The sequence below is a fragment of the Haemorhous mexicanus genome, chromosome Z, assembly GCF_027477595.1.
Source record: "Haemorhous mexicanus isolate bHaeMex1 chromosome Z, bHaeMex1.pri, whole genome shotgun sequence".
Lineage (NCBI taxonomy): Eukaryota > Metazoa > Chordata > Aves > Passeriformes > Fringillidae > Haemorhous > Haemorhous mexicanus.
This window is the reverse complement of record NC_082381.1, coordinates 65,203,001-65,219,545: the sequence shown is the minus strand read 5'-3', so window position 1 is coordinate 65,219,545 and position 16,545 is coordinate 65,203,001. Positions and strand designations below refer to the sequence as shown.

Here is a 16,545-nt window from a genome sequence, read left to right as displayed (position 1 = left end):
TTTGATAGACTGTTGGTTTGTCCAGTATCATTGGAGAGGGGGCACTGTCACCCTCCAATCCACTGTCTCTTTTAGAAAACTATAAACGTTAGAGTCAGAAAATAAACTTCCTTTTTTGCTCTTCACCTTGAGAGCAGCGGTGTGCGCCTGTGTTCTTTCATGTTCCATAACGACAGTCCTGCACTCTCAGTTGTTCCTGACTCACCTGACACAATTGGTTGCAGCTCAAGAAATGCATCTCAGCCCACGTTCTGCCTGTGATGTCAAAGAGATGAGGACTTGCAGCATCTTGCAATAGTATTAAAATTCCTCACTGAGGAATCACAGAATCAAACAAAATCACTAGGTTGGAAGAGACCCTCAAGATCATTGAGTCCAGCCCAGCCCTAACACCTCAACTAGACCATGGCACTGAGTGGCACAAACAATCTTTTCTTAAACACATCCAGGGATGGTGACTCCACCACCTCCCTCGGCAGACCATTCCAGTACTTTATCACTCTTTCTGTAAAAAACTTCTTCCTAATATCCACCTTACATTGGATAGATTAAGGTCTGGCAAAAACCAGGGCATATCAAGCTCTGCTTTTGCTCAAAGATTGATTCCTTACTTAAGAAATACTTTTTTTTTTTATTGAGCCCACTCTTGGAAAGCAGCCTCAGCCACCACTCTCAGCAACACAAAGGTATGTGTAACTACAATGGCCATGGTAAATATGCATTAAGTTACAGGTAGAAGTTGCAGGTGAAGCAACATTTCCACAATGGAAAGCTTCACATGGGTTCAGATGCTCTGGAAATAGACAGAAATCAACTATCACTGACAATGAAGTTCTGCATGGCATACTATTCCAGAAATCAGGGGATTACAAGGCTTGGACAGCAACACCTCTTCTTGCTCACATAAGCTTATGCTTTGAAGATTTGGTTTTAGCAAATCCAAATAAAAAGCAGCAACTTGTTTCAAATCCAATAAAAAAAATGGAGATTGAAAGATATTGTGAGAATATTCTGCTTCGAAAGTTACACTCTAGGAGCCCCATACCTCCCCAGCAATCTGCTTCCTTGATCTCAAACCTAGCAGGGATATTTAATCATCTGTTAAGTCCTTCTTCTTCTATCAGATGTATTTTGAAATGGGGAATTACAAAATGAAGCACAGCACACGGAAACCAACACGGAATGTCTTTCACGCTCATGTTTGTTAGAGAGTGTGCCATAACAGTTAGAAACAGAAGAGGGAGCCTTTAATCACAGTATCAGCTCTGTTGGCAGATGCTCAGAAAGTTAAAGCATGATCCTGTACGTAACATTCTTTCCTCAGATGATCGACAGAGTCCTCAGCTAGTTCCTGAATATCACCAAGCTCTTTGGATTTGGACTGACAGCTTGGCTGGCGTGTGACACGTACCTCTCCCCATTCGCTAAGTAGCTGCGGTCCTGCACCATGCTGTGTCCCTTTTGTCAGCCCAGACGGCGCCATTTCCCAGCGCTGCGAGCCTCCTGAAGCTAGGAGGCTGTTACGGAACAGTGCCGGTGTGATCTCAAGAGGGGCTGTCTACTCTACGAAAACACCAAGAGCCAAGCCCATGCATCTCTGACTTTAGTGCAATGGCTTCGGCTCCTCATGGGGATGCGGGTGCTCTGGGAGGGAGGAAAGAGGCTGCCAGGCAAGATGAACTTCTGCAGGTGTCTGCCTACTCATCTAGGATTCTTAGATACCAAAGTAGAGATGTGTCTTGAGCTCACTTCTGATTACAAACTGTAAGGAACTCTCTCTTTGAAAAAAGAATTAATTTCTCAGCAAAGAGGTACTGTGAGTTCATGCTAAGGGAAACTGTGCATCAGCTGGCATAAGATGTGGGCCATGTGCACACTTGAGTGACACCACTCCCTGAACTACAACACAAATGGTCCTCAAGCCACAGTTCCCTGTGGAGCCCTTGTTCTTCCCAATCACATCTGACAGGTCTGGTTCAGTTTCTTTGAGTGCTACAACCAGACTCTGGGGTTGGTGCTTGTGCCAAACACTGTTAAACTTAAACCACACATGGAAGATCAAAGATTGTTGAAACAAGAGGGCTGCTTTCTAAAGGCCCGCTATTTTGATTTGAGGTGTAAGCAGTGGAAATCATGACCTTAGCAGCAATGTCAGGCACTGCCATTTTCCCATATCTGGCAGAGGTATCTCCACTCTGTGCTATCCCATGTCCTAGAGACAGAATCTGTTATCCACCTGCTCATGCCCTGCTATAGCATAGTTACCAAAGTGAAGGTAGCTGGTGGTGGACTCTCTCCCCTCTCTCTTGCCATTTCTTCCTCAGCACCTTCTTGGCTCAAGCTGCAGAATTTGATTACACAGGCCTCGCTGTGGGCTGACTTTTGCTGGTGCTGGAGCCAGCTCTACATCCTTCAATAGCAAACCTGAACAAAGGCACCTGCATTCTTCAGAGACATCAGAACAAACAGACCGTTGAAAAGCAGTTCACGTGCCATCACCTTTAGAGATTTCCTTTGTCATATCAATTGCTGACCCTGCTAACCAAAATGCTAACCAAATCCTTGCTAGGAGTGCTGCAAGGCTCCTCACCCTTGTCTGCTCACCCAGGGTCTGGCAGTCACTCAGACATTTACTGAGGATCATCTTACTGGCTATTGTTGTAGTATTCATGACTCTGCCTATTTAGTCATAGTGACATAGGGAGCTTCCAGGCAACCAGCCTAATACACACAACACAGTCTTCATAAATTATGACAGAGCAGTTCCACAACTTCCTTTCAGCATTTCATTTCACCATCAAATCACTCTTCATAGCAATAGCATACTTCATCCCAGCTCACAAATAATATCAATATCACTACAATACAGCCACCCTGAACATTTCCAGCTGTGCACCTGAAATTAATGGATACACACTAGTGACTTCAAACCAAAGCAGGCAACTTCATTTGAATGGGATACAGCACCACTTGCCTCCAACACGTCCTGAATTAGTGCTAGGGGCTTGTCCTAGATACTTTTACACTTTGAACCATGTTTTTCAACTCATCCACTCACAGAAAGCCAGACAGGTTTGCCAGACTGGGATTTGAAGATGAAATGTCAAGGGTCGTGTTGTGCCAATCTGAAAGTATGTGCTAGTTCTGAGTCATCACAGCTGAATACAGGGAACACCACAGTGTGGCGCTCCCTCCCGAGACAATGCAGTCATTTTGGCTCATCGACTGCTTCTCGTGATTTCTTTATATCCCCCTAGCTTTTGTAAATGCATGACACAGGACACTCATCAGTACATTAAGAAAACTCCTACCCATCACATTTTATCTTTTAATGAATGTTCTTCAAGTTAATGATTTCATTTATTTCCTCTTATTTAGGGGGTTAGCCTCTCCAAAGAAGCAGCATATCCCCTTGCTTTACCCACCAAAATTACTCCTTTTCCCCAAGTGCTTACACATGCAGGCTCCATCCAAACGAGCTCTGTCTCTCCACTTGCTGCAGTCCACAGGATTATGTGATAGAGCAGTCCCCACTGCAGTCACTCAGCTGGGGAAGCATGGACCCAGCTGCTAAACAACAACACTGTGAGTACATACTGTCCCAAACTCAGACTCTGTGGAGAAAGCATGAATACTGATAGTGCTCTGTACTGCTACACTGCCATATAATTAAAGGCAGCATAGCCTAAATGTTCAAGACTTCCCTGAACTAAGCCTTTACTAAGCAACAGGAACTATACACATACCATGAACTGTGCAAGAGTATTAATCTCCTCTCCAACATATCACATGGCCATGAAAAGCCTGGTAAATGCTATAAATTGGGGAAGGGAGGGGAAAGGGTATTATCAAATAAACAGCACTTCAGACTCAAACATACTGAACTCTGTCCCCAGCAGTTTGCTTCTTGAAGGTGAGGCACAAAGCTGTAGTGCAGTTGCTGAACCAAATGTAGTTGATAACTGCAACAGAGACAGTCATGTCACTCATGTTTGTTCTCAGATGCACTCACCACTTGATGCATGCTTGACAATTAAAATCCTACCAGCCTTAAGAATTATTATACACTGATTTTTAGAAGTATTTTAAAATACGCACATCGCTTCTGCCCATTGTTTCATCAGAGATCTCTGCACCAACTGACTGGTTATGGGAGCTGTAATACCTGCAGGTGATCTACTGACAGAGCTGAGAGTTGTTATCGCAGCATTTCTCAAGTTCCATATGTAGCCTGGTCAAATTTAGATTTAGGCTTTTCTTCTCACACATTTTGTTGTCTTGATTCACTATACAAGCACTCATTCATGCTCTTTACTGCATATTACCAACACTTTTGAAACAAAGGATTGAGGCTTAGTGAATGTGAGCTACCTGCAGACCTTGTTGCTGACATGCAGAACTCCAAACACAGACCTAACTTTAGCAGCAGGTCTCAGCTTTACAACATGCATAATAATCCCATGGAGACCAGGTGTAGCAAGTTCTACCACAAAGGTGCAGTTTCTAGGTTACAGCGACACTTGGGCCCTAGCTATGGGTCAGGTGATTGGAGATTGCATTCATTCTCTCCTGTGGACACTCCTGTGCTCTGGCAAAAAGCAATATCCAGGTGAGCATCACAATGAAACAAGCTGCACACAGCATTCAACAGCTAAGTGGCAGGGAAGCAGGGTACCCAGAGACATGGGAGTGGACACACTAGCTATCTCTGCACTTGGAATGCTGCATCTATATTGAGGCACAGACATTGGAGAGTGACTCTGACAGGATTTAGTCACAAATACCAGGCGGTTCTTGGTACTACTGAGTTGACTCCGTACCACTGATGTAATCCCAGGTTCTTTATGAACTCCAGAGCAACTATGAACCTACTCATCTCCATGTTCATGCGAATAGGCCTTTTTCCTCTTTTCCTGGCCTCCAAAGAGCTGGTCAGACCACCACGGAAGCTGGCTGTGGACACACTTCAATGACAGAGAAGTCCAAGTCACAAAAGCTAGCACATGATCAGATCTCTCAATCCTCATGGATTGAGAGAAGTTGTCACAGTATCTCTGCACAGCATTCCACGCATCCTTCACAATCTCTAGTATTTTTTCCATTATCTGAAGCATCTCCACCTCCCTTGGCCTGGATGACAGAGAGCTGACTATGTAGCCAGCCTGTTGTACTGGTCCTGCTAGCAAACAGCGCCTGGAGAATGTTTACCTGCAAACCCAAAGGTTATCACTCCTGAAACGAAACATGTAGGTAATACATACCCTCCTGGCTGTTGTTGAATCAAAATGATGATGACTACTGTGTTTATGCCATATTTAAGAGTGATGCTGTTTATTAACTGTGTTCAAAGAGCCTATGACAGATGAAATACATCCGTAATGAAACTTAGGTCCCAAATGGCTGTTATTGCAGGTAGGCATTATGCTGCTTGATTCCCAGGGCAGTTACAACATAATATGCTAAATATCTTCAGTTGTCATACCACAGTCAGACAAAATGAATGCTAAACTTGGTGGGCACAGGTGGTATTCATTGAGGAGTTATGAAAAAACTTAATACAGACAAAATAGCTGAATTACTAACTGAAATTTATCTCTTGCCAGAATTACACCTGACTACTGGGAGCCAATGCTGTAATCAATACAAGGCTCTGACATGTCAAGAGATATATAGTTCCATGAGCTCAATATATGTACTGAGCAGACAGTGAAGAGTCAAAGAAGGGACATCACTATGGAACTTCTTGACCTTTCTGGTAAAAGTCACCACTGTTTTTGTTAAGAGAATTCTGGACCTAAAAACTTTATGGAGTTCTTAGAAGAGGCCAAGCACGAGTGGAGATAAGGGTGATCCAGCATATCCAGTCTACTTGGATTTTCAAAAGATTTTTTGGCAAAATTTCTGATCAAAGACTTTCAAATAAAGTAGTCAGCCATGGAATAAGAGGGAAGGTTGTTTAAGAGTAAGTGATTGCAAAGTGTGGTGCCAGACCTGTACTGTTCTGCATGTTTATAAATGGCCTGAAGAGGGTAAAGCACTGAGGAACAAAAGTTTGCTGCTAACATTCTAACTTGGCATACAGAACTATGGCTTGTGAAAAGACTGTAACCAATCAGGAAAGAGATGTAATTACAGACAGCTGCATGAAAATACCAGCTCATTGCTAAGGAGCAGGAGACAGAAAAAAAATAAAACCAACATTAAATAGTAAGGGCTATTGGGGAAGCAACACAGTGCAAAACAGAAGTCATCAATGTACTATCCACAGCTTGACTACTACATGTCATTTGGAGACTGTGTATGGAAATGGGAAGGTCTTAGAGAAAGGAAACAAGACTGTTGCTGAGTGGCTGACTGGGAAGGAACTGGCTAAGACACCTCAATGTGCAAAGTACCTAACAGGGAATATGATACTGGCTTACAAAATTTTAAGTAGATGGACAAGACAGTTAGGGACTTATTCACATTATCTTCTCCTTTAGGAATGAGGGGCCATCCAATGAAGACTTTGAGTCCCGATTCAAAGTGAATTAAGTGAGGTTGACAACATGACACTCAAATGAGGCCAGCCAAATTAGACTTGACAAAATTCTAATACTGCAGGTAGCAGGATTTTGAGATACTGTGACGGGGGATGTGATTCTTGGCTGTGCTGGTTTTACTACTACCTGAGAATCTGCCTCTTAACTTCTTTCTGTTGCTGTTACATGTTCTCTAGTCAGATAGACCTGCTCAGCAGCAGCTTTCCTCACAGCTGTCAAAGACTTTAGCTGCCCCAACCTTTGTCTCCTTTTTTCCTGAACTTCAGAGCACATTTCAACTATGCTCCAAAGTGTAGCACATAAGTGGTGCTGGCCACATCTGTGCATCTGGTATGTTGGCCAGGTGCCTTGTGCAGCAGTCCTGCTGTTTCCTTGACATGTCCCTTGATGCCTTGCTGTCTTGTTGACCTCCAGAGGAACAGGTGAGAAGATTGCTCTGGCTCTGGTGGATCTGAGCCAGAGTGAGCAGAGCCATTCCTATGGTAATGGGTGGAGGCTTGCTCCCTGCTGCTTGGAAGGTTAGGCAGCTACTGCTCTTTGACTTGCCTTGCAGTTACACAGTGGAAGCACATTGGTGGTGAGACAGTTTAAGCCTCTCTCCTCTTCTGGACAAAGAGCTCATCCAGCAAAACAACCAAATACCATTCCAAGCCAAAAGTACACTTTTCACCATCCTCCTAGTTTAACTTTAACCCAGAACTGATCCAGCCACCCCAAGGTCACACATGCTTGTGACAGTATGAGGAAACAGCATGATCATGCAGCTAGGTTAAGGGAAAGGCTAATCTATTTCTCAGGTGCAGCATAAGCTTGAGCTGCTGGTGAAAGCATGACGTGGTGCACATTAAATACACCTGATTTTCAACTCCCTGATGCTATTATGAATGTTGCACTGATTATTTTTTTAGCATCTAAACCTTTAATCAGCAATAGGTAAGGAGAGTTTTTTGGTTCGCTTAGTGTTTGAATTGCAAAGCTGGCACGGTTCAGGAATATATTTATTTTAAACTGAAGACAATCACCTTTATACCAACCAACCCTGCTCAAGAGTACAGCCTCCCTTTCTCCACTCCTTCCCAAAATATGGCTTAAGCAACCACCTCCACCCTCATAGGATGTATGTTCTTACCCCTCCACTACCTGGCGCATTATTGACAATTCAAGGCACTGAATCAAATCAAATGAACAACTGGCCTAGTCTAACTGCTTTCTTAATTGAAGCAAACTAATTCATGCTAAATTCAGGATAAGGATTTGCAATATAGCTACACAGAAGGAAACCTTCACCTAAATGACTGTGAGCTCTTTGAATAGTATTCTCCAAAATCTGTCACACATTGCAGAGCTCCATTTTAAAAAGAAACCATTCTACTTATTAGGACTTCTTTCTCAAGAAGCTTTCAACATACCGCAGTACCATCTAATTCTTACCTGTGCCATTGGCAGACTGTTGCCACAGGTAAGAAAGATCCTTCACTGCAGCCTGCTTTGCCAGCCTTCAGGTGAAGGCTAGAAGGAAGAGATTTTCAAGAGGATCAGCACTTTCCTTCACAGGAGCTGCAACAGAGTTGTCTAATTATTTGACAGGAATGACAGGAAAGAAACAAAGAGCGTATAGATGTACAAACAGTCCTTAGTGCCCTTCTGACTAAATAATGCAAGAAAAAAATCTTGTTCCCCGAAAGACAGGCTATATTAAGCATGTCACATTTTAGACATTTAACAGTCATCTGTGAATCATGAGCATTCTCTTTGTGGTATTATACAGACACACACTGACAATTTATCATCTTTACAACATATAACCTATAACCTTTGTACTCCTGACAGAGCACAGGTAGGTCTGTAAGTACATGAACTGGATGCCCTTTCTTCATATTACTCACTATTGCATATAGAGCAGGAAGCATACTGCTTAGCACGATAAAGGGAACAGACTATGGTATGAGTTCAGACAGCCTTTTGTGAAGACAGTGTAACTCTCTTAATTTCAAATTCTTCCAGAGAACTGTGGCCTCTTATGTACATTCATTTTCTAGTAAGGGTGATAACACCTTCAGTTCAGTAATAAATATGCAATTATTTCCCTGCATTTGTCAGGAAACAGGAAGAAAAAACAGTTTATGAATGAGAAGCATTTGTGTTCCATGTCATCTAGAGCTGGAGTAAACTCTCCACTCCTTAATGAGACATATGTTAATATACATTGCAATTTTAGCTTGGTCCTCTGAAACACTATCACAAAACATCCTACTTTCATTGCTCTCCAAACAAACGTGTCATTAGGTAAATGTTACTCTACCCATTTAGACATTACAGATACAGTTGTCATGCTTGTAATAATTGTTAGTAATATTATCTTAATTCTGTGAAGCCAGGCAAGCTGAACTAGTCAAGTTGAACTACTTTTGTAGTGCATTTAAAAGAACAAAAGAAAGCACTCAACTCAAATGTGTTATAAAAAAAAAATCTTATTTAGATGTCTTAAAAAATACAAGACATATTTATAAAATCAAACATCTATCCATCAAAAGTTTGTTACATATCCCCATATAAGATCATGTACTGGCAAATGTTAAGTAACAGCGGATAATCTCAACTAACATTTTATCCCAGTGCTAGCTGATAAGATCAGCTGGTCAACTCAAATAGGATAACATTATAGGTTTTTGCTATGCTAGTATTAACAGCACAGTAACTTGGAAAACAAGATATAAATTACATTATACCAAAGATAATAAACAGTCTAATCCAAGATGGTGAAGTGGATTCTCCTCTATTTCTCTCTACAGCTTCAAATGATGTTCACTGTAAGCAGGAAGACAGAACAAGGTCCTATACACACAACCTATTCAGATGCTTAACAGGTTACAGTTACAGTTAAACAAAACAGATTTCTCTGGTAATTAAAAATACTAACAATACTGCATAATATTCCAGAGACATTTTGCTTTTTAGCAACTTTTATATTCAACAAGAATGTCTTCAGCCTCAGTTCTAGGTCAGCAGCATTTTTGCACAGCATCTGAAATGTCTTCTTTTTTTTTTCCCCAGTTTCCCAGGAAGATTTATCTGCTTATGATTTCTACACAGAAAAAGCAACTGTCAGTTCCAAATTTCAGACTTCAATGTAATTAAAATGCAGAGGTGTTTCTTCAGACTCTTGTACAAAGTCTATTGTCACTCACATCCTTTCATCAGTAATAACAGAAGTTCACTTTACTAAGATTAAACTCAGTAGGTTGATTTATTGGTCCTACTTGAGCTTGAAGAATAAGAATTTGATTTCTTGAGGTGCCTGCTTGATGAGAGAGACACTTGCATCCTCTGTGTAGTTCGCACACTCCGGCAAAGAAGGGCATATTTAAGGTTGTCTCTGAAGTCTTTTGAAATATAATAATAGATGAATGGATCAATACCACTATTCAAAGCAGAAAGACACAGGGCTATTATGTACCACACATACAGATGGCTCTGGCTGTAGGCTTTGAGAACTGAATAGTGCACAACATTTAGCACATTGCTAGGTGTAAAACAGATGAGATACAAGGACAGAACAACAATAATGAGTTTGATTGCTCTTTTTCGTTTCTTCCCAGTGCTTACATCTATGATGGAAGCACTCAGGGTCTTAATCATTAGAATGTATGCAACAGCAGTGATGATAGCTGGGATTAAGAAGAGCCCAATTGCAAGAGAGAGGAAATAACTGAACATATCATGAGCTGAAACATTTTCAGGCAACACATCATGGCAGGTTGTGATGTTAAGATTTGAAATATATGCTGTCTGATTAACAAGATACAATGGTATGGTGCCCAACAAAATCAGTATCCAGATAGCAATGGAGATGCCCAAAGCAATTTCTGATTTCTTTTTTGAATGCACTATGGGGTTCACTACAACCCAATACCGTTGTACACTGAGACATGTCATGAAGAGGATGGAACAGTACATATTTCCATAGAAAAACCCAACAAATACTTTGCAGAGACTTTCACCAAATAGCCAGTTATTGCCATTTAGATGGTATGAAATCTTCAGTGGGAACCAGACAACAAAAAGAAGGTCTGCCAATGCCAAGTTAACCATATAAATCACAGCCGGATGTTTCTTCTTTGTTCGGAAAAAAAAGACCCAGAGGGCCATGGCATTGCTTGGCAAACCAATTATAAAGACAAATATATAAATAATGGGAATAAAAACTGTAGTCAGCTTTCCTGTGAGGACTTCTGCTACAAATTCATCCACCTCGTATAACTCTTCAGAATTATTTGCATTTGGAACCTTATAGCCAATGAAACTTCTTCCTTTTGGTTTGCTGGAGCCATCATTCTCTAAAATTTAAAAAAAAAACAACAAAAAAAAAGTTGTTATCGGTGTTGAAGTACAGTTTTTGCCCTTCTAAAAAATAAACTAGATACAGTAACTCACTCTGAACATTTACAGACAGCCTTATCAACAGAAAAATTAGGACTGATATTCAAACACTTGATGATTTATCTTCACTTTCTTTTAAATTTACTACCCAAAGGACAACCTTTATTTCTTCAATAATTCAAGGATTCTACCAGAAACCAAAACACTTCTCCATGTCACCAGTGATATTAAAAATGCCTTGTTAAAAGTGCTCTGTTAAAAGGCTCCTACCACCTGAACAGTTACAGTAGAAACTGCTTCAACTACCCCAGGGTACCATTAGCTTTTCACACAGCAGTGACAGATCACCTGAATGTTGGGACTTAGAGAACATCACAGCAGGCTAATTTAACTGCAGTAGAAGCTTTGTCAGTTTAGATGGTCCAAAAATCAGGTATGCAGTAAAAAGAAAACATATTACCTTCAGACAAGCTAAAAATGAAAGTCAGAATGCCATGTCCAAAGCCATGCACAAATAATCTCTAGGGCATGTCACACATTACAGTGTATCCAAACGGAACTTTGAACACACTAACTCTGTGCATGAAGTTGCAATACAGTCCTCATCGGGGTTCTCCTTCAGGAGAGTCGCTCCCTATGGTTTTTACTCAAAGTATCAGGTGGTAGAGCTGACACCTAAGGCTGCTTCATACACAAACTGCTGTCACAGCAAGCTATGCTCTGCCTCTTTGAATGCTGTGGGAGCTTACAAACCATATGGGTGAAGCAGGCGCTCCTGACTCGAGTCCTGTAGGATAGACTTTGAACAGCCAACCCAGTTCAGAACCCCTGCACACACAGCACAGTCCTCCTCTGCTAACAGCTAAACTACACAAGCAGCGTCCAGGAATCCACACCATTCCGAAAAGTCAGACATTCACCTACAGACATCTAGGTGAGACAGACATCTAGTCCATACAGCTAAATTGTATGGACATGGAAGCTGACTGGTTTAGGGAGGATTATTTCTAAACTTTCTATCAATATTTGCAGATTTGTTTAGCCAAAGCCCCCAAGCTGTAATACAAAAAGAGTCTTTTTGAGTGCCTGAGCAGTGAGCAGCCATGAACAATGTTGAAGCACAGCCTGCCCCTTTGTTAAAAAATAATTAATACTGTTCCAAATGAAAAAATGCTTCCACCTTATATTTTAAAGAATTCTTACACAATATAAGTGTGTGTTTCTCAGTACAGATTCCACAAAGCAACCCACTTTAGATAGCTGTTCCTTTCAAATTATAAATGCAAAAGTCTGATGTACAGCATTCGATTCCTGTCTAGACTTTGCAACCTTCTGAAAATGCATACAGAAATACACTCTTCAGAATTTTTAATTAAGTTAACTTGGATTCACTTAAGCACCAAAGATCTCCCGGCCCAGGTAGCCTTCTATGGAAAACTGAGGTGCAAGAAAACTTTTTGCCTGTACAACAACATGGACAAATCTTTGCAGTACACTGCATGAAGACAGAGGCTTAAATTATACTAACAAAATTACCATCCCCAAGAAAATGAATTCAAATGCCAAACAGTCATTTTGGTCTATATGTGGTGTAATTACAACAAACAAAGCAAAATTATAGAAATTTAGAAATTCTCTGTTCAGACATTCAAGTCTCATGATCACGTCAGCAATACTATTCAAGACTGCAAAAATTAATTATAATGCAGCAATCCTCGTTCCCTAAGCCGAGGAGAACCCACAAAACCACCCTAAAGGACACAGCTTACAGATACCAGATACTGAAGTGATAACGAGCTAAGCAATACTGATTTTCTTAGGCTCACAGCTTAGCTGAGAAAAATCCTGGCGATGCTTGGAAGCAGACCCTATAGACTAAATTGATAAAAGTGATCAGGATACAGTAATAAAATGCACCATACAATGCTATGTTAAGTACCTGTCCATCAGAAAGTGGTCGGTACCATCAAATTCCAGTCATGCTATTTTCATTCCATTCCAAAGACTCAAATTATTGTAGAGAACTAGAAGAGTAAATACTACCACTTTGTTATTACTAAAGTTTTGTGATCAGATATAAAGCAATGCTTTGCAATTGAAGTTCAGAGGTTAGGTAGGAAAAAAAAAAGCCGCATCAAAAAGTCCTGAAGTGTTAATGTGAGACACTACAGTAAGAGATACACTAAAGTGGATGCAGAGATACCTGAACCACAGACAGGACTTTATATTGCAAGAGTGTCAGAATATAGACAAAGGTTTGTTTTATTCTACTTGTAAGACAGTGTCTTGTTTTTCTGCTGACTTAAACTCGAGCAAAATATGCTGGGCAGCTTTTTTCAGTCCAACTAGCAACCTATACAGACAAGGAGACAGTGTCCTGTTTCCCTGCAGTTAACACTCCCTCACCGAGCAACCAATCCTTTGTTAGGTATGTGCATTTCTACATCCTTTCCTTACTCATTCACCACTCGCCGTTTTCCATAACAATCGAGCTCTTTTCCAAGACGAGTTTCACCCTGCTTGACTCACATACAGAGAATGCAGTTGACTTGCTAATCTGCCCACGGGAAAAGCGTTACTCTCTCCTCCTACAAAAGACTGTTTCACCACCTTTGCCATTTGTCCAGAAGATATAACCCACTACATACCAAACACAGGATTATGCCTACCCTGCAGACACAGAAGTGACGGCAGCACGGAGTATCCAAAAATTAAATAGTTTAGTCATGGTAGTAATACTCCCAACAGGACTAAATTTAAGATTATCCTGGTTTTTGGATCTGTAACCTCTCTCCCTCTTCCCCGAGAATTCTAAATTCCTCACTCCGTCCAGGTCAGACAGTTAGGCTATTAAATGGCAGCTCAATTTCAGGAACTCCGCTGTGAAGAACACAATTTGCAGTTACCTGGCATCTATCACTTGTGAAATATGACGTACGCTTGGCTTCAATAGGTATACAACATATATCCTATGCCTGGCTTCAATATTTACACAATCTTTGCGCTTATGATTTTATTAGGTAAATAAGCCCGGTAAATGAAATATGGAAAGCCACAGTGAAAAGGTATGCACAGATATGGCAATAGGGTTTATTATAAAACGTGACGAAAAATTAACTTCATGCAGTGAAATATTAATATGAATGTTTAGGTTTTTTTTCCTCAAACTGCACTGACGTTCAACAAGCAATAGCAGAGACTAAAAATTTAAAAAGAATCCTAGCTTTTTAGATCAGGGAAAATAACCCAAGCACATGGTCATTAAAGTTTTTTCATGTTTAGCGCAAGGAGAGGCGGGAAGGGGACAAGAAGGTTGGACAGGGGCGTTTTACAAGGCCACTAAGTGACAGGACCAGACGAAATCGTTTTAAATTGAAAGAGAGTAGATTTAGAGAGTAGATTTAGACTACACAGCAGGAAGAAACTCTTTATGTGAGGGTGCTGGGGGGCTGGAACAGGTTGCCCAGAGAAGTTATGGATGTCCCGTCCGCGGCAGTGTTCAAGGCCAGGCTACACGGGGCTCTAAGCAACCTGGTCTAGTGGAAGCTGTCCCTGCCGGGGCAGGGGGGAAGGGGTTGGAATTAGATGGGAACTTTACGGTCCCTTTCAAGCCAGACCGTTCCACGATTCTCTACCAGGCGAGTGAAGCCAAGCCCCACGCGCCCCACAAGCCCCGAGAGGGCTGCTCGCCGCGCCCGGCTGCTCGCCCGTGAATTGCTTTCCCTCCCGGCCGGGGAGCCCTGCCCACGGGTCCCGGCAGCCACGCTACCACCTACACGAGCTTTCCGACCCCTCGGCTCCGCGGAACCCGCCCCGTCCGCTCCAGGCTCCCCGAACCCCAGACACCTGCCTCGCCGAGCGCCCAGCCGTGCCCCCGCCCGGGGCTGATGGGCGGCCGAGCCCGCCGGGGGCGCCGCGCTGGCCGCCCCGCTGATGCCAGCCGAGCTGGCAGCTCACGCCGCTCCGCTCACCTTCAGCAGTGGCGGCAACTCCCAGAAGCACACAGAACAGCAGCATCAGGCACAACCCACGACACGCAGCCATCTCACCGCGCTCCGGCCGCCGCCACTCCGCCCGCACTCCCAGCCAGTTTCACCTGATACCTGAGCGGGGCGGGGCGGAGGGCGCGGCCGGGCCCAGGACCAGCCCCGCGGCGGGCGGGGCCAGGCCGGGCCCTTCCCTTACGGCAGAGGGTGGTGGCGCTGTTCCCGAAATGGTGGGAGTCGGTCGCCGCTGGCTCCCGCCCGGCGCAAAATGGCGGGTCCGCCGCAGCCCCCGCAGGCTGTTGGTCACCGTCAGGCTGTGCCTGGCAACCGCTCGGCCGCTGAGGGGCGGAGCGGATTCCGTGGGTCCCGGCTCTTACCCTGCTCACGCGGTCGCCCGTCCCCGAGTCCGCCGGTGGGCCCTGCCAGCGGGGGCCGCGCTGTTAACGGCCCCTGACTGCCCAGTACAGTTGAGCGGCGCGGCTGGAGCGGCCGCCGCTGCAGCGGCCACGGTCTGTGCTGCCGGAGCAGAGCAGGATTGTTCTGGGGCACACTGGCAGGGCCCAGCAGCGTTTGGTGGAGTGTGTTAGTTCAGCTGCTTCGTAACACACTGTGTTGTGCGCTCCAGATTTCTTACTCCGTGTTATAACAGAATCGTAGATTCTTAGAACAGGGCAGGTTGGAAAAGGCCACAGAAAGTCATCTGATCCAGTCTCCTTCCCCAGGCAGGGTAGTCTGGAGTGCATTACTCGGGATTTTGTCCTGTCCAGTTAGCTTTTGAATACTTCTGGAGAAGACTCCACACCTTCTCTTGTCAATCTGTTCAGTGCTCACCCTCACAGTACAGAAGTTCTTGCTGATGTTCATGTGGAACGTCCTGTGCTTCAGTTTTTGCCGGTTATCTCTTCTCCTGTTGCTTGGCACAACTGTGAAAAGCCTGGTCCATCTTCTTGATAGCCTCCCTTCAGATCATTGACGACATTGATGAGGTCCACAGTGTGTCATAGGCGACTGCACAGCACTCCGGGTATCAGCGACTCCTCCCAGCTTTGTGTTGTCAGCAAACTCTGAGGAGGCATCTGGCCTTTTGTTGAAGTCATGGATGAGCACGTTAAACAGCACTGGGCCCAGATATGTCATATATGTGTTACAGGTGCTATATGGCAGATAGGCAGGAAAATGTCAAATTGCTGCTTAACCCAGATGGATTTGTGGTACTGTGCTGGCATGACTCAGCAAGAAAGATTAAATGAGATGTTTCCACTTGGCAGCTTCACTTAAGCTTAGAATACACCAATTTCCCTTTCGTTTTGCAAATAGGGATTTCAGGAAAAAAAATTAAGCACAAAGTAATGTCATCAGTGTTTCCTGTTTATCTGCACAGATATGGATTTTGAACGTTTTCATGGTCATCAAATCAAGCACACTGCTTACCAAATTCCAGAATTAAAAGCATGTGTTCACCCCTGGTTAGTTCACACCTGCAGCCAGAAATGCTTTCTCTGCCTTATTCTGCAAAATGCTCTGTTTGCAAGCAGTGATAAAATTGCCTTCTTTTCCCCTTTTTTGAATGAGCATTATATTTATATGAATAAACTTTGTTTTATGTGGTTCTGAAAGACAATAAATATTTTTGATTT

General features: G+C 43.1%; 1 protein-coding gene across 2 annotated transcripts in view; it reads right to left on the bottom strand.

The window, feature by feature from the left end:
* The window catches only part of LOC132341858 (protein S100-Z-like), a 30,188-nt gene extending 15,039 nt beyond the window's left edge, over window positions 1-15,149 (bottom strand). Inside the window, exons 1-2 of one of the 2 annotated variants that reach the window (XM_059873957.1) lie at window positions 14,894-15,050; window positions 8,996-10,879 (exon numbers count right to left, since the gene is read on the bottom strand). In XM_059873957.1, coding sequence (XP_059729940.1) covers window positions 9,777-10,879; window positions 14,894-14,966 — 1,176 coding nt within the window. In that variant the 5' untranslated portion in view covers window positions 14,967-15,050 and the 3' untranslated portion in view covers window positions 8,996-9,776. Of the gene's footprint in view, window positions 1-8,995; window positions 10,880-14,893 lie in introns of those variants that run through there. The other variant, XM_059873961.1, reaches the window with a different exon arrangement.
* Window positions 15,150-16,545: the final 1,396 nt, after the last annotated feature.